The sequence below is a fragment of the Erythrolamprus reginae genome, chromosome 3 (assembly GCF_031021105.1).
Source record: "Erythrolamprus reginae isolate rEryReg1 chromosome 3, rEryReg1.hap1, whole genome shotgun sequence".
NCBI lineage: Eukaryota > Metazoa > Chordata > Lepidosauria > Squamata > Dipsadidae > Erythrolamprus > Erythrolamprus reginae.
Genome location: NC_091952.1, coordinates 79,924,181 through 79,951,568, shown reverse-complemented (window position 1 = coordinate 79,951,568; position 27,388 = coordinate 79,924,181). Strand labels below are relative to the sequence as shown.

The following is a 27,388-nucleotide window of genomic DNA, read 5'->3' as shown; positions in this document are numbered from 1 at the left end:
AAGGAGCATGTCTCCCAATCTTTACTTCTTGATTAGGAAGCTGAGTCTCCATGCCACCCATTGTCTCTCAGTAATGTTTAACAAAAGAGGTCTGGCTTACATTCCATAGCACAGAAGACAGTTTAGCTGCCATCTAATTGGAAAATGATTTGCTTGCTCTCCCATGAAATAAATGCTAGCATTGGAAGAGGTATTTTCCTTAAAAGGGAGCAAGGAAAGGAAGGCTTCAGAGAGGGTCGGCATACAAATCTAATAAATTATTATTATTATTATTATTATTATTATTATTATTATTATTATTATTATTAATTTTTCTCCTCCAAGTTGTGATCCAAATAATTATGAACTTGACCTTCAGTAAAAACTCTACATTATTATTATTTATTTACTTGTATTCTGCCTTTATTATTTTTACAAATAATTGAAGCTAGCAAGCATATACAGTACAACACACTTTCTTAGTATTTTCTCCGCAATAATTTACCTGTGAGGTAGGTTGGACTGAGAGAGTGTGACTGGCTCAAAGTCACTGCTTTCATGGCTAAGGTGGGACTTGAACTCACAGTCTCTTGCTTTTCTAGCCCGGTGCTTTAACCACTAGACCAAACTGCCTTTCCACTATGTTTGCTTTGTCCTTAAGGCAAAAACTTTCCGCTGATTTGGCTATTTGCAGTGTTAGAAGAACTTTGCCATCTGCTTCTGAAGTTGTCTTTGCCAGCAACAGAACCCAAAGCACAGTGTGAGAATCAGATCATTTCAAAGCACTGATTTGGATTTCAGATGTGTTTCCATGCTAAATGGTAATGTTCCAGCTTTGCGTTTCAAGCAGAGAATCGTTGATAGCATGGAAAATATGGCTCTGCCACCTACAGTTTTAGTGCAGCAAGATTAGTTTAGGTCTGTGGGGAAAGGCTATATAAACGTATTCAGGTTGTCATTTGGTATTAATGTATGGGTCCTACTGACCCTGAAATACTGTTTTGAGTGACAACGGGGGCTTTATGAATGCTTATTCTTAGATCTTTGGTTGATCTTTCATAAGCTCACACTAGAGTATCTTAGTGTCATTGAACAATCATTTCAGTGAAAACGATGCATGTGCAACCTGTTGTAAAATCGTATTGCCGGAACCCAGATGTCCTGCTGTAAATATTCCTGATGAAAATCTCCAGCATGTCTGTCTGGAATCTGAATTGAGACTGCCATTTCAATAATAATTTCTGTTCCACATTCCACAGGTGGGTAGAAGGAGGACATTTTACCTGTTACTTGATTCAGTTTGTTTGTTTGTTTGTTTGTTTGTTTGTTTACTTATTTACTTATTTACTATTTATTTATTTATTTAATTTGTTTGTTTGTTTGTTTGTATGCCACCCCTCTCCGTAGACTCTGTTTACCTTCCGCATAAATTGTATGTGTAAGTCATAAATTTAAGTCATAAATTGTATGCTTTCAAGTCAGGCCAATGTCCAGACTAAGGTCCCTGCATTTTTCTTGAGAAGATTTTTCAGAAGTGGTTTTGTCATTGCCTCCTTTCCAAGGCTGAGAGAGAGTGATGAACCCAAGATCACTCAGCTGGCTTTATGCTTGATGTGGGTCTAGAATTCACGATCCCCCAGTTCCTAGCCTGGTGCACCAAACTGGCGCTTTCTCTATAAGCTATAAGAGAATGATTTTTTCATGCACAGAAATGGAAAGTCACCTTGATCCCCACAATGGACCTGCAAAAATTAACAGAGATTGACTGCTTTGATCGAAGAAAAAAAATACAAACTTTTATATGTACTTAGAAACCGCTTCTGGACTTTATGTTTGAGGTGGAAAAAAAATGAAACTTTGATTTTGGGTTAAACTAGCCATTTCTACTGTATAAGTAAAACATTGAGGTTTGATTTTAATGCCTTATTTTACTGCACCAAAGGAATTCAGAAGTCTTTTCTTTCTTTTCCCTCACTTTTCTCTTTTACCTTCCCCATTTTTCCTATTATTTACTTTTTTGCTTTCTTTGTAAACTTAATAAAAACTGGTAGGAAAAAAATAATTGTTTTTTCACATTTACAGAAAATGTGAATTGCAGCTGTATCATAGGAGATTCTAGATCTTACTTTTGAGAGGAAAGGGCAAAAGGTTAAAAGCCCTGACCTGAATCAACCATTCCATGCTGGCAATTTGTGTGCACATGTGGAGGCTGCAGGCTGGAGCATAGTGGTTTGTATTGGCTCTCAGTGATGCCAACACTGAGCTTTTTAAGTCTAATCATTGGTATTTATTTAGGAAAATAAATGTTTGGATTTTTCATAAGCAAGGAATTGGCAGTTGCCTTTCAGTGTGCTGCCAGATAGTATTGGTTCAGCAGACTATTATGGAAAGAAACAAATTCATAAATGCAACTTCGGAAAGACAAGATGGAAATGTATGTTGAGGTCAGGCTTTACTATTAAAAATAAATTTCATACATGTGACCTTTTTTAGAACATACTAATAGAACATTTATGTTGTTACCTCATCTACCAATTTATTTTTAAAATGACAATCACCATAATTGTGGCCTTTTTGGGAAGTGTTAGGCTTTTTGAACACTGAAGTGCACATTAGCAAGTAAGTTACGGATTAGAAAATTATTTCAGAGAAGCTGAAGGAAAGAATCCAATACTTTCAATATGAAGAGCTTTGGTCAACCCCCCCTCCGCAAAAAAAGGGGGGGAAGCAAAGAAAAGCTGGAAGATATAAATAAATCCTTTAGATTTACTTTATAATACAGTATTAAAGTACTAAAGAATGAAAACAGCCCATTTCAAACTTTGTGGTTCTTCTTAACCAGATATCGCTGGAAAATGATGCTTTTTCATGATTTAAACAAGGAGTGGGACAATTTAAGATCTCTGGTATTAGTTAAGGATAAAACTTTCATTGAAAATAGTTCTGTGCTATTCTTTGCTCTGCTCAGTGGATCTCCCCCAGTTGTTTTTTTTTAAATTGGCACTAGAAAGTGCTTCTTAGTAATAAATATGTCTTAGCACTGATGTTTGAAAATCTGTTAAGGGGAACCATCGACCTTCCAGCAGCTAAGGCCCACCAACCATATTACAGGATTAAGGGGCTCACTTGCAGGGTCTGCGGAGTTGGGAGGCAATAGCTAACAAAGAAGCTTTTCAGTGGCCAAGTTGAGGTTTGGCTTTGCTGAAAACTGTCTGGGGTTGGCGCAGCACCCAGAACTCTTGGGTGAGGAACAAAATATATTGGGTATGCAGTGAAGTAGAAAGACACTCAGCCGAGCATGGCTTTTCAAGTAAGCTGATAAAAGTCAGCTTCAGGGAGCTATCTCATTTCTCTTCTTTTTTTGTTCTCAGCTTTTCTTCACCCTTCTGGGACAGTTCTTCCCTTATTCCAGTGCTTCTCAATTATTTTCTGTTACGCCCTCCCCCAGGAAGAAGTAAACGTTTTACACACACCCCAACTCTCCACGGCAACTGTAGTCCCCAAATTGCACCCTACAGTGAGACATGCATCCTACCTGACGTTTGTACCAGTACCTCCCTGGCGTTCCTCAGCATTGTGTCCAGGGCAGCCTGGTCTAAAAGAAAATGTTTCGCGGGTTCAAGAAGTTTGATCAAACTCGTGAGCCGTTTTCTTTTAAAATGGGCTGCCCTGTACATAACGCCAAGGAAAGTGACAATGGTACGGGTACAAGTGTCAGGTAGGACATGCGTCCTACTACCTGTGCAAAAAAGCACCTTTCCCAGGGGTCACGTGCCCCCCCCCCCCCAGCATCACTCTGTGCTGCACCTGGTGGGAGTACCCCACTACTTGAGAAGTACTGCCTTATTCAAACTGTTCTTCAGTTGGCTACCTAGAATGATATTGATGCATAGGATGTCTGATTCAGGGGTGGGTTCCACTTATCTTCACCACCGGTTCGCATTGCGACGTTTTGCACGTGCAGCCCCTCGTGCAAATTCACTTCCGCGCATGCTCAGAAGGTGGTTTTAGCCCCAAACACAGCTGTGCTTTGGGCAAAGAAATAAATGTTGGTATTAACCGTGGTGGGTGGGCGGGGGGGCTTTTTTCAAAGCAGAGGATGAGGAAAAGCCATCCAAACACTGGACAAAAAAAATTGCCAAAAATTCAAAAGAAAAGATGGCGGGACGCACGGACTGGCACAAACAACCGGATCCATGACCCCATCTTCACGTCATCAGCAGGTTGCTAACGGTTCAGACGATTTGGTCTGAACTGGGAGGAACCCACCTCTGGTCTGATTACAGCCTAGTAAAAATCAGGAATTTCTACTAAGTCTTTCATGTAACAGATTATCAACTTACAAACATGATTTTTTTTTCCCTGTGTAGGGAACTTGCTTAGTTTTACAGTGTAAATTCCATTCTATTTTTTTCCCAGTGAGACATAATACACTAATTACTGCTTTGTGTACCACATTTGTTCCTCTTTTTCTGACTTGAATCCACATTATAGAGAGTAATTGGAGGAAGATGAGTTGTGTTAGGAAACTGGGAATAACTAAGTTCTTCTGTTATATGAATAAAGGCAATTACATTTTTATTTTTATTTATAGACCCTATTGTTTTACAGGGTTTATTTTTTAATTTGAGGCAGAATGCTTTTCAGAATATTAATCATTCTGTGTCTGTTCCACTGATATATCTGTACTCTTTCCCATTATGCTTATGGGTTCTCCATTAATTTTCCACAAAGTGACATTTGCTATTAAATGAGTGTAACCATTCTGTTTAAAGAAATTAATAATACTGTAATGTAAATTGGAGGAATGGGGAAAGCCAACCATGTCCAAAGCTCAGCAGTGAAGTGCCAAGTTCATATTTCCCTATTGTTTTCCTAATTTATTTGAACAATTTCTAATTAATTTTTTTTTAAACGAATGGTTAAGACTCCGCACCTTCAATGCATGCTAAAATGTTTAAAACAAAGGAGGGGGGATGGCGGAAAGGAAATTTTAGTTACACTAAAGACATGATTTCATCAAGCCACACACTACTAGAGGCTTTTTCTAATCTTTTTTGGTAACCTTAAGAACACATGCATTTAAGCTTAGGGATGTCCTTAAATCACTGAAGGGCCCTCCAATTTTATATCTAGTTTCTATCTCACTATTGTGAATATAAGGGGCTGCTAATGAATTCCATAATTTATTTTTATTTTATTCAATATTTTTTTTGCCCTTCTCCTTAGACTTAGGGTGGCTTATAATATGTTAGCAATAGCACTTTTTAACAGAGCCAGCATATTGCCCTTACAATCTGGGTCCTCATTTTACCCACCTCGGAAGGATGGAAGGCTGAGTCAACATTGAGCTGGTGACGAGATTTGAACTGCTGACCTGCAGATCTAGCAGGCAGCTTTAGTGGCCTGCAGTACTGCCACCTCAGCTCATAATGAGAATTAGAATTTCCTAGTAAGTAAAACATAAAATTTAGACCGACATGTATGCATGTTTCCTGTGGTTTATAAACATGAAAGCAAACCAATAACGTACCAGTCCAAGTGCCAGGTAGTCTTCCACTTGTGAACACTGCTCAGGCCAAAATTTATGTTCCTAAGCAAGACAGCTGTTAAGAGAGTTGTGCTCCATTTTGTGACCTTTCTGGGTAGTAACAGGTTAAGTAGATCTGGTTGTCAGAGTAATACACCCATAGCGTCAAAATGGCCTTGGTCAGATCAGCTTCAGGGTTGACACTGGTTTCCTCATTGACTTTGCTCGTCAGAAGTTCACAAAAGGTAAACATGACCCCAGGACACTTCAACCATCATAAATACGAACCATTTGTCGAGTATCCGAATTTTGATCACTTGACCATGAGAATGCAACGGTTGTAAGTATGTAAAACGGTCATAAGTCACTTTTCCAGTGATGTCATAACGTCGATCACTAAAGAAATGGTTGTAAACCGAGAACTATCTAATCCCCACTGCTGCCCAGATACTTAATGCCTTCTAGATACAATATCAGCATCTCCAGTAACTCCCAGGGCTAAACCTGAAGGATTATGTGGAAAACATCTCCAGAGTTCTATATTATATATTTGTTTAATTAATATATTTTGGTTGCCTGCGTCATTGCAGAAATGCAGTTAACTGCTTTAGATTGGACATGAAGAAATCACTGAAGAGGTACACCCTAGGCTTTGGGGCTCTGTGTGTGGTATTATGTTCTGCTAATGTACAATATTAGTCCTGAGGACTATTTGTATTTTAAGAGTTTATTTTTTTATGGAACATTTCTAATATGAGTAGCACCTTAAACTGCCAAGGATCCTCACCTCTTCATAAAGTGACTTATTGACTGGCTTTCATTCATTGTTTATAAGACAATAAAACCTAAGATAGAATTTGTTTAAAATACCCAAATTGCCTGGCTTTGCACAGCAAGTTGAACCAATGTTAAACCAATTGTATTATGCTTTAACATGCTTATCAGATGTCAGTTAACTTGGGTTAGCATCAATTACAGGGCATTTTAAATAGAGTTAATTACAAGCTGTATATTGTAGTCTTTTAACTTTACAAGTCAATTTGAGGAGGTCAGCTCTTGTTTAGGATCTTCATCTACTTCTTTCAGCAGAGATAGAGATGCGATTTGTACTATAATCATCTGGCTTCTGTTGCTTGTAGAATATGGAATAGAATACTGCAGGGTATGATCTCTAAAAGACCTTGATTAAAAACACAATAGCAGTGTTGTAGGACTTAATATATTGTACCTATAGTTTAATGGTTGTACATGCCTAGTGCAAGCCAGCGGATTTAATGCACATTTGAAGGAAAACACCATTGCTATTTAACAAGTTCTATAAGTAGATACAATATATGCGTTACTTTTTTGTAAAATAAGAACATAATTATTTTTCTTCTGAAAAGAACAAACATGTATCTTCACTATTTAATACTGGCAATTCCTTTAAATTGCTGCCTGATGGGCATGTCAAATTATTCAACTTTCAATTTCCAAACATTAGGCCTTATCAACAGTTATGACGTGTCTTGGGGATTGTAAAGATATTTTGGTTACCTTAATATAATTTAGATGTGCTTGGTCAATAACTAACTAACTAAATAAATAAATACATAACTTTTTAACATTTTGTTTGTTTCATTTACAATCCCCTTATCCTAAATCTTATGGCCTATTGTTTAAGCTATTTGCTTAAGATTAAGGTTGGCAAACATTATAATCTATGTTGAGCCTTAATTAACCTGCTAAATGACATCCCAAGACCATTAAAGCCCTCAGCCAATCCAAGCATCTATCCCCAGCAAGAGCAGTCAAATATAGTTTTATCATGTTTTCATTCTCTGGTCTCTTATCTTCAAAGGTAAATTTAATTTACAAGTAGTCCTTGACCTAGAGCCATTTGTTTTGATTGTTCAAAGTTATAATGGCACTGAAAAAAGTGACTTAATGACCGTTTTTCACCCGACTGTTGTTGCATCCCAATGGTCACATGATCAAAATTGAGATGCTTGGCAACTGGCATGTATTTATGATGGTTTGTTTGTTTGTTTAATTGGATTTCTATAATATTCGATCATAATATTAATTGGATTTCAATAGGCATACAAATGCAATTAAATCTTAATCTTAAAATCTATGCTGCCCCTCTCCAAGGACTCAGGGCGGCTCACAACATATAATACACAGTATACAAAATCTCACATCCAATTAATTAATTAAGAATCTGAAACCCCAAAAAGCGTAAAAAACAATCATTCCATTCACTCAACATTCTCTCCACACATTCATTGGCCAGAGGGCAAGGATCTAATGGTCCCAGGCCTGGCGGCATAAATGAGTCTTCAGACTCTTATGGAAGGCAAGGAGGGTGGGGGCAGTATGAATCTCTGGGAGGAGCTGATTCCAGAGGGCCAGGGCCCCCACAGAGAAGGCTCTCTCCATAGGCCCCACCAAACGACATTGTCTAGTTGACGGAACCTGGAGAAGGCCGACTCTGCGGCAGAAGGTGGTCTCAGAGGTATTCTAGTCCCATGCCGTGTAGGGCTTTATAGGTCATAACCAACACTTTGAATTGAAACCAGTTGGCAGCCAATGCAGGCCGTGGAGATATGCACGTGTCTGGGCAAGCCCACGACTGCTCTCGCGGTTGCATTTTGCACAATTTGTAGTTTCCGAACGCTTTTCAAAGGTAGCCCCATTTAGAGAGCATTGCAGTAGTCGAACCTCGAGGTGATAAGGGCATGAGTGACCATGAGCAAGGACTCCCTATCTAGGTAGGGCCGCAACTGGTGCACCAGGCGAACCTGGGCAAATGCCCCCCTCGCCACAGCTGAAAGATGATGTTCTAAAGTCAGCTGTGGATCGAGGAGGATGCCCAAGTTGCGGACCCAGGGTGATGTGATCACCTTTTGCCACCTTTTGACTTGCAAAGACAATAAGGAAATCAGATTCATTTAACAACCATGTTGCTACCTTAACGACTGCAGTGATTCACGTGACATCTGTGGGAAGAAAGATCATAAAATAGGATAAAACCCATTTAACAACTGTCTTGCTTGGCAACAAATTTTGGACTCAGTTGTGGCCATAAGTTGAGGACTACAGATTTACGACTCAACAGTCTTTGAGAATAGCTTGACTGGTGGACCTGAAACAGGACCATATCCAAGATATTGAAATCCACTATCTTGCAATATATTACTGAAATAAGTGCTTCTGACGTGTACATGCACACATATCGACACATTCCTTTGGAGCACTACAAATTAGTTTCTGAAATGTTTATACTTTTGGTTTGCTGTGCAGGTTACTTCATAAGTTTTTGCATACATGAATCTCTGAATGAGCAGACTTGGCACCTTTTTGTAGATTTTAATCTAGCAACAGGAAAGATGCAGTCTGTTTATACATTCCTATAGAGAAATAGATTTCTGGTTGGTATAGTTTGACAAACCTTTTCAAATGCTTGTATAAGAAAAGTAGTAAAAGAGAGGAGGACACTTTGGACAGGGTTCCTCCCCCCCCCCCCCCAAAAAAAAAAAAAGCTTTAATTTTCTCAACAATTAAACCGTCAGAAAAAATTATTTGCAGCTTTTTAAACACATGTTTTTAAGAATGATTGGGAATAATATTTTAATTGTTAAAGCCAACCTTTTGAAGAGCCTGTGCCATTTAATGGGGGACAAGAAAGAATGAAATTCTGAGGGATGAAGGATACGCATCGAAGGTTGAGAAACACTCTTCTCTTGTATTATATCTATTGTATAGATTATATTTGACTCTGATATATTTTATTATTTTGCAAGCTTCAGCAACATTAAAAAAAGTCTGGTAATGCTGCTGTCTATAGAGGAATGGTCTCCTCTATAGACAGGACGAGTGGTCTTACTTGAATATATTGTAGTGTGAGCACGCACACACGCGCGCACACACACATGGGGGCACATGTTGCTCTCCCATCCCTTTGTGATTGTGGCATTTTCTCATAGCGTTGTTCCCAATCCCAATGATTAGATTTCATCTGGGTGCTTCTCCTTTTTTGCTTTTCCCTTTTCATGTCTAATTTGACAAAGGAGGTTGTTGAGCAAAAGGATTTTCCATGAAAAGCCTACGATTTTCAGGCAATCATACCAGCCTGCTCTCATGGCAGTGCCATGGTGAAAGGGAATAACATTATTTGGCGCAGAGCCCTTAAGGGGAGGGGAAAGTGCTGAGAACAGAGAGGGCTTTGTCTGACATACCGCAATAAATTGTGAAAAAAAGGGAAAAAAGTGAGAAAAAGAGGTTGCTATTCCCTAAGGGTTTCCCCCCCACTTTTTTATCGTCCAATTTATTCACACATTGCCTGACCCCTGGGCATTGCATTGTTACAGGAGGTCTGAACAGGAAAGTTGGACATTATCATTTTTTTAAATTTGTAGAACATATATATAGCATGACCCAAGAGGACAAGCGAATGGTAGCTCTGTTACTATTTCTTCCAGTGGGGATTTAGGAACAAGTTTCAGATTTCGACTGCAATATATGAGAAGCATATGTGCAGAATAATTCCTTGTCTGCCAGGCTGTTCAGCCTGTATTGATGGTTCAGAGCTAACCGTCATCCCCTCTGAATGCAAGATGTCCAGCAAAACAAGAAGTCTTCCATTAAACCATTCAATCTGAATTCAATGTGAAATTGCATTCTACAGAAACCCTCCTCTGGAAATGCAAGTATTGTAGTGATCTTTTCAGCCTCGTATTAATTAAACTTCCTCTAAATGTCTTATTAAACTAAAAAAAAAGTTGTCATCATTCTGGAATCATTGGGGAAATTACATTTAGACAAAGTTTTTGATCAGTGAGTTGTACAGGATACAACGTCATTGCTGAAGTCAAACCTGAAACTAGATGAGGAAGGTTTTGAATTTTCCAATCTGGATTCTTTCACTCCAGAATGAAAGAAATCAACCGAGAGGGAATGGTCTTTAGCTATCTTTGTTCAAATGCAGCAAAAGAGATGAATAGTAGCAAATTTGGGTCTGATATGGGGAATGCCATTGTATGTCATTGCATTTGATTCTGTTTAACTGGAAGGTTTTTAATGCCACAGGTATATATGAATTTAATTTTGATTACTACTGTAGTTGCTGTAGGTCAGTCAAGACTTACCAAGACATCGTGCTACCAAAACATAAAGCCCAATTTTGCAAAAGGATGTGTTCTTCATTTCCTATATAAAAGCTGACTGGATTGGCAATTGAATCTTATTGTTTAACTATTGGCAGTAAAGTAACATTTATCACTGAGTCCATGGCAGCAGATGGTTTGGAGCACTAGAATAAGCAATGTTTCCACCAGAAGGAATGACAGTAGCTTTCACAATGATCAGAGGATCCTCTGTCACTTAGGGTGACTGCTTTTTTTTTTGCCTAATGAAGGGTTGGGCTTAATGAAAGCCCCTTGGACAGCTTTCTATACTTTCAGGGTAAGAGCTCTCTATAATGAAAGCTAGCGAAAGCAAGAAAATTATAATTGGCAGCAAAGACATTAGGGTACATTCCTAATCTAAATGAGCAACATAGCAGAAAATTTTTCTTTAGAAAAAAGGAACGGTGATTGTTATAGAAGACGGAGTGAAGAATCCAGAGCAAAAAAATGGCCTTTTAAGACTTAAGAGGTGAATATTAGAATATTTATGAATATTAGAATATTTATTTTTGTGTTATGAACAGAAAGCAAGAGTAGACAATGAACTTTTTAAGCTTCACATGTCTTCATAATTACGGTAAGTGAAGAAGAAAAGAAAGTTGCCTAAAACCGCAAAAAAAAATTGGAGTTATAAAAGGCAGATGAAGGACCAACATGAAGTTATTGTGACTGTATAGTACTGTGGACAATGGGGCTAATGTAATCCTTCGCCCCAACACACACACGGCTTATATAGATTTATACAGGTAGTTTTCGACTTGCAACCATTCATTTAGCAACTTCAAAGTTACAACAGAACTTAGAAAAGGGATTTATGATTGGTTTTCACATGACAGTTTCCTCATCTCCATTAAATTTTGGGCATTTAGTAACTGGCATGTATTTATGATGGTTGTAGCATGCTGGGGTCCTGGGATCACCATTTTATAACTTTCTCAGCTAGCTTCCAACAAGCAAAGTCAAGGGTAGAAGCCAGATTCACTTAACATCTGCAGTAATTTGCTATGGTAAAATAGGACAAAACTCAATAACTCTCCTGCTTAGCAACATAAATGTTGTGTTCAATTCTGGTCATATGTTGAGTATTATCTGTTCTGTAAAATTTGTGGAGATTTTCCAGGCACGCTATTCAAGTAGCTCACAACCTATATTGCTGCCAAAGTTTTTAAAAAATGGCAATGTGAATGGTGGGGAAAAAAATCCTCCTCTATGTTTAGTCCTGGTGTTTAAAGTTAGATATATTTTTCTTGTTTTGAATTGACACTAAATCAGAATTTCACAGTTTGGTTGTAATAAGCAGCCCTGACTCCCCCCTCCTGTTTGATTATGGGGGGAAAATCCCCAAAACAAAACAGGGAAAAATGTGTGCCCAGTATACTTTTCCACAACTTCATAAACCATTGTGTGTAAATCAGTAGACAGTAATTCAGATGTGATTATTATGTAAGCTTCAATCCGTTAGAATTTCAGAAATTACAACTTTCTCGTCTAAGCTGGGTCAATCAAGGTCAGCCACATGTAATTGGCTTCTGGAGCTTTAGCAGTTTTGAAATACTACAACTTGCTATGATATGGCTTCTTTGGAATTTGATGGGAAAGCACGGGTTTCTAAAATACTATATTTTGATTCCATTGCTTTTTGGCTCCTTCTGGATTGATTCCCTTTAGCATACTTAATGGTTTCATCAACTAGTTTCTTATATTAAGTTGAGTGGATTACAAACCTCCATAGTGTGAGATGCAGAGTTCTGTGCCATCAGGAATATGAGACGTTCCTAACTGGATCTTCCAAATGGAGTTGCCGAGTTTAAGATTTTACTTATTAATATGAGAACATTCTATAAGGTGAGATTTGTTTATATTTTTATAGGCCATTCAAAAGTAAGGAAGTCCCATTGTTAAATGAATCAAATTAGATCAGTGAACCAGTTATGAGTAGTTCTCGATTTACGACCAGTGAAAGGAAAGGAAGGTGTACAGTTGGATGAACCCATGTTGCTACCATTTTTCTTGGAGATTTTCCCATCACAGATTGTTGTAGTTCAGCCTGAGGCTGCTCAGGGACCAGCTGTGTCTCTGCTGGCTCCATGCCCAGAGGAGGAGGACAGCGAAGAGGAGGGGGCTGAACAGTCGGACGGGGGAGAGGAAAATCAGGAATGGGATGAAGGAGAACAGCATGAGAGCCCCGGGGGGGGGGGCTTTCCCCAGCCAGTAGCTTGGAGTCATTAGGTGATGACGCACAAGCCGTCATTGACATGCGACAGAGACGTTCAGATCAGAGAAAGGAGCAATTAAAGAAGTATTATCAGCACTGAATTAGGAACAGCTGGGTTTGGGTGTGGTCCTCCTTAGCAGGGTTTAAAAGGCAGGCAAGCCCTTGAAGCCATGTGGAGTGTTATCAGCTTGGTGTGGCGTTATCCTGTCTTGTTTCTCGGCGTCTCTGTTCCTGGCTTGTGGCCCAGCAGCTTTGGAAGATCCGTGGGAGGTGTAGGTCTGCTATCTACAGCCTTGGCTTGGCAGCAAGAATTCTGTATTGCTGCATGGACTTTTGGCCTTCGTGGATATATCTGAAGATACAGCATTTTCCTGTTTGTAAGGACATTTTCTGTTACCTGTGTTTTTCTTGAATTTTATAAAACTGCCTTTGCCTTTTACCAGTGTGTCTGGCTTCTCTTTTTGGGTTGGTATTGGCTTCTGGAGTGACCCAGACAGAACACAGATCAGAGAGAAAGAGAAAGAAATGTTAAATGTTGGCCTTGACTTAAAAAGCTTATTTATTTAACAAATTCCAAAGTGGGATCCAGTTGTTTCCCTAAAATCAGTGCTTTTTAAAAACAAACTAACAAGGTAGAATGTCAGGGAGCCAACTCCAATAACAGGATTACCATATTTTTCTATTTCTCAACTTTCAACAGTTCATTTAGTGACTGTTCGAAGTTACACCACCACTGAAAAAAGTGACTAATCACCATTTTTCACACTTATCACTGTTGGAGCATCCCCATGACCATGTGAACAAAATTTAGATGCTTGGCAACTGGTACATATTTATGACAGTTCAGTGTCTCGGGATCATGTGATCCCCTTTTGTGCCCTGGCAAGCAAAGTCAATGAAGAAGCCAGATTCTCTTAAGAATCTTGTTATTTCCTGGCAGTGATTCACTTAAAAACTGTGGCAAGAAAGGCCATAAAATGGGGCAAAATTCACTTTAACAACTATCTTGCTTAGCAGTGTTGTGGTAGTAGAATGATGTGTGAATCTAGATAGTAAGACTTGAAAAATCAGAGTTCATTGACCCCATGACCCCACATGCACATGTATACAAAACACTCCAAAATATTTTGGTCCCCCCCCCCTTTCATCTTTATCTTGAGTCAAATATAGGAAGAATAGGAATTTTGGCTTCTTATCTCAACATGAGAGATTTGATAGTGCAAATAAGAGGATTTATGCAATTTTAGCTGTTCTGGGTTCTCTCTTTCGCCCTTTTGTCTCTCTAATCACTGTAAGCTAAAGACAGAAGGGGAAAAAGTTTTCTACTTTTGATACGAAATCTAATCTATTGATTTGTAAATCAAACATAAGCCAAAGGAAGGTATCACCAGTTTAGATTAAATCATGAATAGGTTGCCCAATGACTTCCAGATGTTTTGCACAGTATTCAAGTTTACTGTGCAACTTGGTATGTAATCTCCTAAAGCTATGAATGTGGCTTAACCTTCCAAACATTGCCATCAAACCTAATATTTAATGAAACAAAATGAAACGTTTTTAAATGCAAGAGGAATAATTATACTAATTGTATTGCATTAATGCTATTAAATCCGAGTTCACATTTGTATCAAATGTATTAGGCTTTGCTTGTGTTCTGATTATGGACACCCCCCCAGCTGTTTGATCGTGACTTCGTTGCCCACCTGAAAACAAAAAAAAAGAAAACAATTCCATCTTCTTGTCCTATTATTTAATACAGTATTGGTCTTGTGGCTTAGCTCCAATAAGAATTCTAGTCACAAAGTCTGGAGGGTACAAGTTTTTCTCCAATGCGCTGCTTAGGAGAGTCCAACATGGGTTATACTCTAGTCTTATTGGTAGGGACTGAGTTTAAAATTTAAATATTTAAATTGGCTACACCCCCCAACCGACCCCTAGGGTCCAGTTTTTTAAACTCAGTCGTAGAGTAGGGACGTTATTAATTTCTCTCCGACTGGTTTTTTTGATTTCTTCTACTCATGTTGGACTCTCCATATTCAAGGGAATTCAAAACATCATTAAGGTAAGTGCTAAAATAAACCTTTCTGGCTGGTTAACCGGTCCGCCGGCAAGAACCGCCCAAGGATTCTACTAATGGGTCCCTTTCCCCAGTGGATACCACCCAGGACGCCGCTGTTCCTTCTGTCTCTGAGCGAAGCCTAACCCTCCGCGGGCAAAGCTTCAGGAACTAAGGGGCGTCCCTCTCCAGGCCCCTGCCCTCTGCGGGCATCGCCTGAGCTGCCAAATTACTAACCGTTGAAGCTGCGAGGGTCCGTCTCTCCGCTGTAATCCTCGAAGCTCAGGGAGCTGGATTAAGCCAAAACGCTCCAGACATCCCAGCTCCGGTGAAAAGCTCTCGGCGTGCGCCATTGTAAGAGCTGGGAACACACGCACGCACGTGCAAAAAGCCGACAACCAGGAAGTCGAAACTTCCCGAGCTCTATTGGCGCGAAAACCGAGTGCCTGACCTCAAGAGCGCAGGCGCGAGCAATCAATTTAAAAGGCAGCCTCCCAGCGTCTTTGCACTATTGCTACTGAACGCAGGGGAATTTCAAAGCGGTTGAAGACGCCAGCTGGTTGTTTGTTTTTTTCGGCATTTCTAAGGCGAACCTGCCTACTTGCCTGCCGTTTGCTGCATTTGAGGATGGCTGAGAGCAAGGACTACCAGCAGGGGGCAGAGGAACCTTCAGTTGCCCCAGCTGTGGTGAGACCCAAGGACAAGGCTTCCTCTTCTAAGCCTAAATCCAAGTCAAAGGCTTCAAGCTCCCTAAAGGAAACAGAAAAGAGGATTAAAGCTCTAGAGAAAATGATGGAGCAGGCACAAAAGCAAACCTGGACTCCATCCTGTAGCCAATCCCAACAGCCTTGGGGTTCTCCACCACCTCAACTACCTATGCCAGCTGAGCCAATGGCCTCCACTTCAGCCATGCCGGACCTTTACGGGGCCACCACCAATAAGGACTGGTCTCCAGAACGGGGTGAGTTGGGGCCCATTCCCGGCCCTTCGGTCCCCACAGCTATCCCAGAAAGGGGCGGTGGTCTTCAGTCTTCACCTCAGACACAAAGGCCAGGAACATCAGCTTCCTTCACGCCCACAGCAGCAGGTCTGCGGTCTGGCCCAGACACGTGGCACCACCTGCCCCCATCGGTGCAGGACTTGATTGCCAACGCCTATTCCCAAGGCATTGCCACTGGCATCCAACAACGCCCTCCCACGCCAACTGGGAACCAACCCCCAGAGACTTGGCCCACAGCCAACATCCACTACCCTTATCAGGATTCTCTGGGGGCTCAGGCCCCATCGCATGAGGAAGGTAGTGAGCTGGAGGATGAATTCTCAGAGGATGAAGAGACATCCACAGACCATCCAGTGTTCACAGGCCTATTCAAACCGGCCATGTTCAAAACACTTTTGCACAAGGCTAAGATGACAGTCAAACTGGGATCCACCACAAAACCTGCAGAGGCTTCAGTGGGCTTGGATCCAACAGCTGGTCTGTTTTCGGAACCAGAAAGGGAACTTGACTTCATTCCCTCGTCTTCCATCTTCATAGACAATATCAAGCGCCCGTGGGAACACCCGACGGCTGCCCCAGGTCCTTCCTCTACCGAGAAGAAGTTCTATGGCTTCGGGCCTGATATTGAGGAACTACTACTGTTTCCACCTGTTGACCAGCCGGTCGCCAGCCTAGTGTCCAATGCCATAGTCCCAGCAGATATGGAGGGACTTAAGCCTGATGACCGCAAAGCGGAGGGTCTCATCCGCAAATCACACCAGTCAGCTGCCTGGGCCTTGCGGGCTGCGCATGCGGCTTCCTTCTTTAACCGCACATCAATCATCTGGCTCAAGGAGATGCAATCCAGGTTGGGCCCAGAGGATGCCAGACTTCGGCAAGATCTAACAAAACTTCTTGCCGCAGCCGAATTTTCGGCAGACGCAACCCTAAACTCTGCTAAATTTGCGTCTCGATCAATGGCAGCCACTATGGCATCACGCCGTCTTCTCTGGCTCAAAAGCTGGCAAGCAGACTCCCGTTCTAAGTGGCGCCTGGCAGCAGCCCCTTTCAGTGGGTCAAAGTTGTTTGGCGATTCCTTGGATGCAGTGTTGGTCGAAGACAAGGATAAGCGAAAGGTCTTACCAAAGACTTATAGGCGAGCCGACAGAAGGTCGGCCCCTTATTTTCGTAGACAAACCTTTCGCCAGGACTCTGCCGCAGTATCTACTTTTCCACAAACCCAGAGACCCTACGGCCAGGGATCCTACCAGCAGGACAGACAGCCCTTTGCTGACAGAAGCACGGGAGGGTACCGCCAGTATACCCAGCCAAAACGCCCCTTTCGAGGCCAGTCATACAGGAACTTCAGGAAGTCCAAGTGACTACCCAGCAGACATCCCCGTCGGAGGCAGACTACAACGTTTTCTCACACAATGGGAGCTAACATCCTCCGACCGTTGGGCCCTAAATACCATTCGTTCAGGACTAAGTCTAGAATTTACTGCCTCTCCACCAAACCGGTTCTTCAGATGCCCGACTCCCACCAACAAAACGGAACAAAACCTTCTGAGACAAGAAGTGCAACATCTGTTGGACATTGCAGCCATCGAACCGGTGCCCCTAGACCAGGAAGGTCAAGGGTTTTATTCGCTTATCTTCCTAGTTCCCAAGGCTTCAGGAGGTCACAGGCTAATACTGAACCTCAAACAGCTAAATGTGTACATAAGATACCGCAGGTTCAAGATGCAGTCGCTCAAGTCCATCCTAGCCTGCATCCGGCAATACGATCTCCTGACCTCCATAGATCTACAGGAGGCCTACCTGCATGTACCCATACATCCAGCTCACAGGAGGTACCTACGTTTTTACCTAGAGGGGGGGCATTACCAATATCGAGCCATGCCCTTCGGACTATCGTCCGCACCAAGGGCCTTCACCAAACTGTTAGATGTCGTAATGGCAGATTTACGCCTCCAGTCGATAAGACTACAGGCATATCTAGACGACATTATTATCCTCTCCAGGTCCCCCAGCCAAGCAGAGGTAGACCTCAGGCACACCATTCAGTCCCTGCAGGCACATGGGTTTTCAATAAATGTTCCCAAGAGCCATCTAATCCCCACGAGATCCCTCCAACACCTGGGCACCATCATAGATACGACCAGCTGCCAGGTCTTCCTGTCTCCGGACCGCCAGTCCTCTCTGCTGGAGACGGTGGAATCAATACGACACAACCACAAGGTACAGCTATCCCTACTATCCCGACTCCTGGGGATATTTGTGTCCTGTATCGATGTAGTACCATGGGCAAGACTCCACGCCCGTCAGCTGCAGTGGTTCCTTCTGCCCTTTCAGAAGGGAAGAACCAGTCACACCAACAGACTGGTATTACTTCCCTCCAAGGTTCATCGATCCCTTCGGTGGTGGACTACATCAGCCATACAACAGGGCACCTGTTTCAAGGAGCAGATGGGCATCACAGTAACAACCGATGCGAGCCTCTCCGGCTGGGGCGCACACACAGCTCAACAAATAGCCCAGGGCTGCTGGACATCAGAGGACCTCAGCAACAACAGCATCAATTTCCTAGAGCTGAGGGCGGTTTCACTGGCGCTCCAACAATTCCTTCCCCGAATTGCGGGCCGTCCGGTACTCATCCTCACGGACAATGTGGCCACACGAGCGCACATAAACCATCAGGGAGGCACCAAATCCAGTTGCCTCATGAAGGAAGCAGAATCACTGATATCCTGGGCGGAAAGACACCTGCAGTCTTTGAGGGCGGAACACATAGCAGGAACCTCGAATACACAGGCGGATTGGCTGAGCCGGGCAACACTGGACCCGGCAGAATGGCGTTTGGATCCGAGCATTTTCCTCGACATCTGTCTACGGTTCGGAACACCACAGGTCGACCTCTTTGCCACCAGGGACAATACACAGCTCCCTCGATTCTTTTCACGCTTCCCGTCCACGGACGCAGAGGGAATCAACGCCCTGAGATCCCCCTGGCCGAGGGGCCTTCTCTATGCCTTCCCACCAACCCCTCTCATTCCAAAAGTTGTCTCCAAGCTCCTGGAGGAGAGAGCGGAGTTAATACTAATAGCACCACACTGGCCGCGGCGCCCCTGGTTCTCCGACCTGCAGAATCTGTCGGTCTCCAGACCATGGAGGATCCCGGACAATCGGATAGCACTCTCCCAAGGGTCGGTCCACCACCCGGATCCTCAGTGGTGGCATCTCACCGCTTGGCGCTTGAGGGGTGTCGACTAAGATCTCTCTCGCTACCTGAAGATGTAATCTCGACAATACAGGCAGCCCGTCGAGCCTCAACCACCAGAATTTACGGTGCAACATGGACAACATATTTCAATTTCTGTAAATCAAAGAACTTGGATCCGCTTAAGGAATCGTTGGAACAGATTTTATCCTTTCTTCAGGCAGGACTGGATAAAGGACTTGCACCTAATACCCTCCGTCGGCACGTAGCGGCCCTCTCCACGGTAATCCACTTGGACAAGTGGAGATCTCTGTACCACCACCCTTGCATCCGGGACTTCCTCCGTGGTGCAGGGAACCTGAGACCTCAAGTAGTACACAGATACCCTACCTGGGACCTCACGCTAGTGCTACAGGCATTAACATGCCCTCCATTCGAGCCAATAAAATCAATTCCACTGCGCTACCTTTCAATAAAGACAGCCTTCTTGATCGCAGTGACGTCAGCCAGAAGGGTATCGGAATTGTCGGCCCTATCGGTGAGACAGGACCTATGTGTGTTCCACCAAAACAGGGTGGTGTTGCGATTAGATCCAGCATTTTTACCAAAGATGAACACACCTTTTCACCGTGCTCAGGAAGTCATTCTACCTGATTTCTATGCGGAAGCCACTGACCCCAACGAGCGCCGTTGGCACAAATTAGACGTCAGGCGAGCCCTCGAAATATACATTCACAGGACCCAACATCTTAGGAAATCCAAGGCGATGTTTATCTCCTTCCTGCCGGCTTACTTGGGTCAGAAGGTCTCTTCCCAAACCATCGGACGTTGGATACGCTCCTGCATAACTGAAGCGTATAAGTCCCAATCCCTGCAAGTTCCACAGGGGATTACAGCCCACTCCACAAGGAGCGCGGCTACTTCCGCCGCTTGGAACACTCAAGCGTCGGTCGAGGACATCTGCAGAGCAGCTACGTGGGCATCCCCAACAACGTTTATTAGACACTACCGGCTGGACCTCTTTGCAGCGGCAGAAGCAGACTTTGGCAGGCGGGTCCTCCAGAGTGTTGACACCTCCACTGCTCCCCTGGCCGGGCCTGTTCCCTCCCTGTCTCAGTAGCTTGGGTATATCCCATGTTGGACTCTCCTAAGCAGCGCATTGGAGAAGAGCCGTTGTACTCACCTGAACGGTCTTCTCAATGCGCTGCGTGGAGAGTCCAAACCCACCCGGCCTATCGGCTCAGGGTCGCAGTTATTGTTTTATGTCAATAAAGTTTTATATATATATATTTATACTACACCTGTCTACGCCTTCGTTTAAAAACTGGACCCTAGGGGTCGGTTGGGGGGTGTAGCCAATTTAAATATTTAAATTTTAAACTCAGTCCCTACCAATAAGACTAGAGTATAACCCATGTTGGACTCTCCACGCAGCGCATTGAGAAGACCGTTCAGGTGAGTACAACGGCTCATTTACCCATAAATGAAATGCTTGAGTAAGCAAAATTCACGTTTTAAAAAGTATATCTGTGGCCTTCTAGAAGATAGTAAGAATTTGACATTGTGTTTCTGTGTAGAAACAAATGCATAAGATATGCCTTCACATACCAAATATGTGTGTACTTTTCACTTGACGTTGTTGAAGGACTTAACGTGTAATGTTATTCCTTTTGTTCTTTTAATAATTCTAGACTTTCCAAAGTTCATGAAGAGTGAGAAGGGTTGATAAGTTGCATGAATAATAAATAAATAACTGGAGAATAAGCTTTTGTAAGAGTTACTGGAAATCAATTCAGGTGCTTTACCAAACTGGACTTCTTTTCTGTCTTGTAACATCGACAGGGAACTGAAGAGAGTGGTATGAAAACAAAGCAAAGAGAAGAATTTGAAAGGTGGGGAAAGTAACTGTGTTTAATTTAGTGCAAAGGTGAAATTTCAGCTGGGAAGATCAGAGCTGCTTGGCTGGGTTACCACAGAGAGTCCATCGATGGGTGGCCGGTGAAAGTTTATCCTCTCACAGCCCCCAGTCCCTCCCAATCTGCACAAGTGTTAAGTTTTCAAAGGTTCGATATTTCAAAGCATTGAATCCAACAGACGAGTCCTTTGATTTTTCTCCCCAGTGTGTGCTGTCCTAAAATGTCATGCTTTTAAAAAAAGAAATCACCTCCTATTGTTCTGGGGTTGTTAGCATTTGAAGAGGTAGAGTGAAAAAATTAATTGGTTGTGGAGCAAAATGTTGATAAAACAATCCATTTGGTGCCTCAAACCCACCAGGATTCACTCAAACTCTACTATGATATTAAAATGTAATATAGAAAACAGCTTCAACTTTTTTTTCCATTAAAGTCCCTTTGCAAATAAGACAGCACCAATGGAGAGGAGTCAAAAAGTCACTGGGACTTCACTCCATGCAGTAGGGACATTGATTTTCTTTGTTTCTCATTTTTAACCATTGGAAAACATCTTAACTGGACCCATGAATATTCACACTTGTTTCAAGAAGCGCTGCAAGTAGAGAGGGTTTCATTGTATGCTGGGAAGAAAGAAGATTTTTATCACGTTACTTAATATTTTAGGGCTGAATCTCCAATTAAAGAATGGAAGAATGAAGAATAGTTTCCTTAAGCCAATAATATTGTCATGAATTCAAGAGATTTGTTCATGGCAAAGGGATTTGTTCATGGCAGAGGATGAAATAGAAGCTCAGTTTCTCTACTCAGAGTCCAGCACCTCACAATGTTAAGATGAAGGGGAAGAACAAGGAAGTGATCTATGCAGTGACCAGCATTAACATTAATGGCCGGCTCAGATGTTGATGCCAAGTTACGTTTGCTTCTCTCTCTTGGTCTTTCTCTTTCACAAAGGCTTCATTAAGGAGTTGGATCATCTCCAGTTCAGCTTTTTTGTATGCAATACAATTAACATCGTAACTCAGTAATTCAGCTCTTGTTAGTGGATTTCTCCAGCGTTATGAAGGTTGAACCAACCCACCTCTGCATTTCCCAGCATGTGGATAGAACTACCTATCATTTTAGGGAGCAGAGGAACTGGTGCTGTCATGCTCAGGACTATCCTCAACCTGCTGGAAAATGACCCCTACTTCAGTTTCTTTGTTCCATTCCTTGAGTAGTATTTTTTCCTCCCATCTGCCAGCACAAGCCAACCTGCCATGCTTCATTCCATTCCACATGAATGCCTCCATTCCTGTTGGTTAGGGTGTGCTTAGTTGGTGCCTCCCTTGTCGCCCATCCTGAAATGAGTTGTTGGTGTTGGTTTTTTATTTGTGGAAAGCAAAATGATGGATTTTTAAAATTATTTTGTTGTATTTTGTTTTGACCATGACTTAACAAGAGTTCTATCACGTTTCTCCTTCTAGCCTAACTGTCAGGACGAACTGTGCAACAGTTGTTTTGTCCCAAGTCAGAGAATGGAAAGCAATTGTTGATTGATACCCTAGAATAAATAAGAAGGGAAAAGAAGCAGGGGAGCCCACCAGTCACAAACCATATTAAGCCCAGAGAAAATACTTGGCTATTACTGCGGGTGGGATTTCTGAAGCTGGCTTAATTTAAGCTAGTTCACAGCCAGATGACAAGACTGCAGTGCAGGAAACCTTTAAAGCCCAGCTGAAAGCCCCATGAATGGAGTCTATTTAGAACGGAGTGGAATACAGAAGTAGCAAAGCTGTTGATATTCCTGGCTTAACTGAAAACAGAGATTGGTTGGGGGCCTTTCCTGTAAACATTCACACTCCAATGTCTTTGCGCTCTTTTTACTCTGAGATTTTCATCTGTGGTGACCCCACAATTGCCTTTCCCTAGGGCCAAAGGAGGGATTCATCTGTACATTTCTTTTCAGGGTGGCCTAAATCCATGCTGGAACCTCAGTGCTAACCATTCCCATAAGATGGGGTGGATGCCAGACGTTGTGGGTGGCGACTGACACCCAACTCTTCAAACAATCTGGGTTCCAAAAGATAATCTTTAGAAGCAAGATTACCTTTCCCAGCACATTGGCACAACCATGTTCCTTCAGAGGGCAATGTGTGGCTAGATCTAGATGTAACCTTTCTAAACATGGCTTGTGCCCAGGCCTCAGAGTCTGGGCATGTCATGGGTTCTGTGAGCAATATCCGTTCAGCTTCTGTGGGTGTGTTTATGTTTCTCATATGAAAATAGGCAATCTGAGGTTACTGCTGTGTTGGAAAAATGTCAAGACTCAATTGGCAATATCCCACCAAACCACACATTTGCAGGAGACAAAAACAAAACCCTTGAATTTCTAAAATCATGCCTGTATACTTGTGTGTTTCCCTGTCTGTGCGTGTATATATGTATGTTTGTATCTCTGTGTGTTTGCATATGTATCTGTAATGAAAATAATTGAAAAGAAGAAATTAAAATATATGAAGAACAGTTGTAAGATTTAAGTTTGGCCATTCTAGATTGATTGAGTGAAAAGAAAAATGAAGCCCCAAAATTGTTCCATTAATGAAGAGAAATCATAATACAGTGATACCTTGTCTTACGAACTTAATTGGTTCCAGGATGACGTTCGTAAGGTGCAAAGTTCGTAAGATGAAACAATGTTTCCCATAGGAATCAATGGAAAAGCGATTAATGCATGCAAGCCCAAACTTCATCCCTTTTGCCAACCGAAGTGCTCATTTTTGCGCTGGTGGGATTTCCCTGAAGCTCCCCTCCATGGGAAGCCCCACCTTCGGACTTCCGTGTTTTTGCGATACTGCAGGGGAATCCCAGCAGGAAAATCCCAGCATCGTAAAAACAGGTGCTTAGCTGGCAACGGAGGTCTGGAAGTGGGGTTTCCCAGCGAGGGAAGCCTCAGCGAAATCGCAGCATTTACGATGCTGCAATTTCGCTGAGCTTCCCTTGCTGGGAAATCCCACCTCCGGACTTCCGTTGCCATCCAAAGCGCCCATTTGCACACAGGTGGGATTCCTCTGCTGGGATTCCCATGCATCATCGCAAAATCCGGAGGTGGGGTTTCCCATGGAGGGGAGCCTCAGAGGAATCCCACCAGCACAAAAACGGGCGCTTTGGCTGGCAATGGAAGTCCGAGGTGGGACATCCCAGCGGCGGCGGCAGGTTTGTAAGGTGAAAATAGTTCGGAAGAAGAGGCAAAAAAATCTTAAACCCCGGGTTCATATCTCGAAAAGTTCGTATGATGAGGGGTTCATAAGACGAGGTATCACTGTATAGTGTCCGATCTCCTTAAGATGCCTCTTGCCCTTTTGTTAAAGCCTTATTTAGCTCTCCGATAGATTTATTGTTCGATGGAACATATGTTTTACAGATCTGTCATGTGAAAACTATTAAAAAGAGGAACTAGAACAATAACAATAAGCCACGTAACCATGGTGCATTTAATCCCCGAAGTTTAACTATTAAACTATTGCTTGAGTATATGAAGCCAGATCACATCATGCTGTGTTAGTTTTTCAGCAGTAAATTTTCATTGGGATGCAAAGGGTTTTTCTTAAAAAAAAGAAAAGATTATTAGTATCACATACTTTTGGCTCAGAAGCCCAACTCTGTCTCCACATTGGCTGTCTCCCAACATAATTTAGGTTGTGGAAAGAGAATGCCTGCATACACTAAGTTTTGGGTTGCAAAATGAAGGTTCAATTGACAAAAATATTGCTGCTCAGTAATTATGAATGTGTTGTAAAATAGATAGTTCCAAAGACAAAGGTGCTTGATTAAATTCCAAGTCAAAAATTTCCTGATTCTAATTTCCATTATCATTTTTAACATATGTTTATTAAAATACAGTAAATATTGCTGGCAACAAGTCACAATTAAAGAGCAACAACACAGTTTTTCTATTTTCATTAAGCAGTGGTTTATCCTATCCCCAAAGTTATCTCAGTTTCAGGAAGATAATTCAGTTTTCTTTAATTGATTTGATTTACATTCTTCTCCGCTTTTGTTAAACCTTAGGGCAATTAAATGTAGAAGAAAAACAATTTATAAAATAGTGAAGTGGGCATATTAAATTATTAATAAAATGAAGGAATACGGTCATCTTGTGTCCCGATAAATGATAGCTAACACACTAACTCTGCAACCCAACAAGACCAATACAGACTTCAGAGGATAATCAGAACTGCAGAAAAAACTATTGCTGCCAACCTGCCTTCCATTTAGGACCTGTATACTGCACGAGTCAAAAAGAGGGCGGTGAAAATATTTACTGACCCTTCACATCCTGGACACAAATTGTTTCAACACATAACTTCAAAATGTTGCTACAGAGCACTGCACACCAAGCTATTGTCAAACTTTTTACTAAGTCTGCACTTCTATTTCTACTAGTTTTTTTCTCATCATTCCTATCATCCTTTTCCTCCCACTTAGGATTGTATGATTGTAACTTGCTGCTTGCATCCTAAGATTTTTATTAATATTGATTGTTTCTTCATTGCTTATTTGACCCCATGACAGTCGTTAATTGTTGTACCACATGATTCTTGACAAATGTATCTTTTTCTTTTATGTACATTGAGAGCATATGCACCAAGACAAAATCCTTGTGCGTCCAATCACACTTGGCCAATAAAGAATTCTATTCTATTCTTTCTAATTCTGTGGGAATTGGAATTTAGATTCTAGTGCTTCCAGGGTCATGGGGAGGTTTTTAATTTGCCAATTCTAAAGGAGAGGAGCATTGAAACAACCAATTGGTGAGATGATGCATATACACTTCAAAGTAAACAAAAATGTTAGTAATTCTGGAAGTATTCCTTTGAGTAGGAGTGGGCAATTATGGCCCCTTTACATCTGTGGACTTCAACTCCCAAAATTCCTGAGCCAGGGTGGAATTCTGGGAGTTGAAGTCTACAGGTCACGAAGGGGCCATAGTTGCCTATCCCTGCAATTAAGATTTAGTGTTTCTGAATCAAAAGAGATAAAACTCTACCCTTTCCCCTGAGTTAGGAAAAGTTAATGTTGATTGGCTATCAAATAAGCACAAGACTTGTGGGCCATTATGTTTTGTTAAAAAGCCATTTCCTAAGCACAGTGGTGTCTTTCATCAAGCAATATGTTGCATATTTCATAGTAATTCATACAGATGGACTAATAGAAACCATATTTCTGTTTGGCAACTTTCCATGTATGTTTTAGAGATGATTACATTTGTTATTGGTAATGTAAACTTTATTCAAGATCTTCAGTTTAATCTTGTGAGCTCACCAAGAAGTTCATTCTATTTGGGGTTGGGCAGCATATAACTTCTACAGCTTTTGCTGAGAAGAAAAAAAAAGAACTGTCTATGTCCATTCCACCTTTGTTTTCTATTACTACAAGGTAGATGAAAACTGAAATAAAATTGTTTTAAAGATGACAATTTTGCTGGGCTTGATGATCGTGCTCTTCTTATGGATTTGGCTTAAGATGAAGTTGCAGGCCTTCACTGAATTCTTAGCAATAAAGATTTCCTGGTAATTTGGCCGAGTGTTTTTATGTTTCTTACAACTTTTTCTTCTCTTGCTTTTTTCCAATTAGCTGGATTGCCATTTTTGATCATTGAAACGAGCACAATTGCACCATATCCACGGGGATTTTACTGTAATGATGAAAGCATCCGTTACCCTATGAAAAGTGGAGAGACCATCAACGATGCTGTTCTGTGTGCTGCAGGCATTCTTATTGCCATACTTGCTGTAAGTAAGACAAATAACAGAAATCTGCATATTTGCAATAAAATGTTTTCTGTCCTTAAACACAACAATTGGCAATAATGCCATTATATTGGGTTTTTGATTTGATATGCTTCTTTACTTTATCCATGGTTGTTTTTTAAACACCAGGCCTTAAATTAAACTTATCTACTGGATCGTAAACAAAATATTGTACCTGTCTTTTGCTAATATTCATAAATAACTAGTCATTAAACTATCTTCTGAAAAAAAATGGTTGTTGAATAACTGGCTTTGATATTACAGTTTCAATTGCAAAATATATCTGGCCACTTTAGGATCAAAATAATGTAAATGAAGTTAGGGTATCATTGTCCTATCTCTGAGGATAGAACTGGATGATTAAAATGTAGTACCTGGAGAACTTTATAAATCAAAACATATAGAAATAATCTCGAAATAAGGACATGATGGCCTTTCAGAAGCAAATCTCAATAAAATTTAGTTCATACAAATTTTAATTTTCAGTAATGTGCAGCTAGGAGCTTCAAAGTTGTGCACAGTAGCCCTAGACTGATAAA

The 27,388-nt window shown here is 41.6% G+C and overlaps 1 protein-coding gene across 1 annotated transcript in view; it reads left to right on the top strand.

Annotated features, from left to right (window-relative positions):
* Positions 1-27,388, top strand: part of PLPP3 (phospholipid phosphatase 3) — a 105,749-nt gene that overhangs the window by 20,724 nt on the left and 57,637 nt on the right. The window contains exon 2 of the mRNA XM_070745976.1: positions 26,674-26,831. Within this exon, the coding sequence (XP_070602077.1) occupies positions 26,674-26,831 (158 nt within the window). The remainder of the gene's footprint in view (positions 1-26,673; positions 26,832-27,388) is intronic.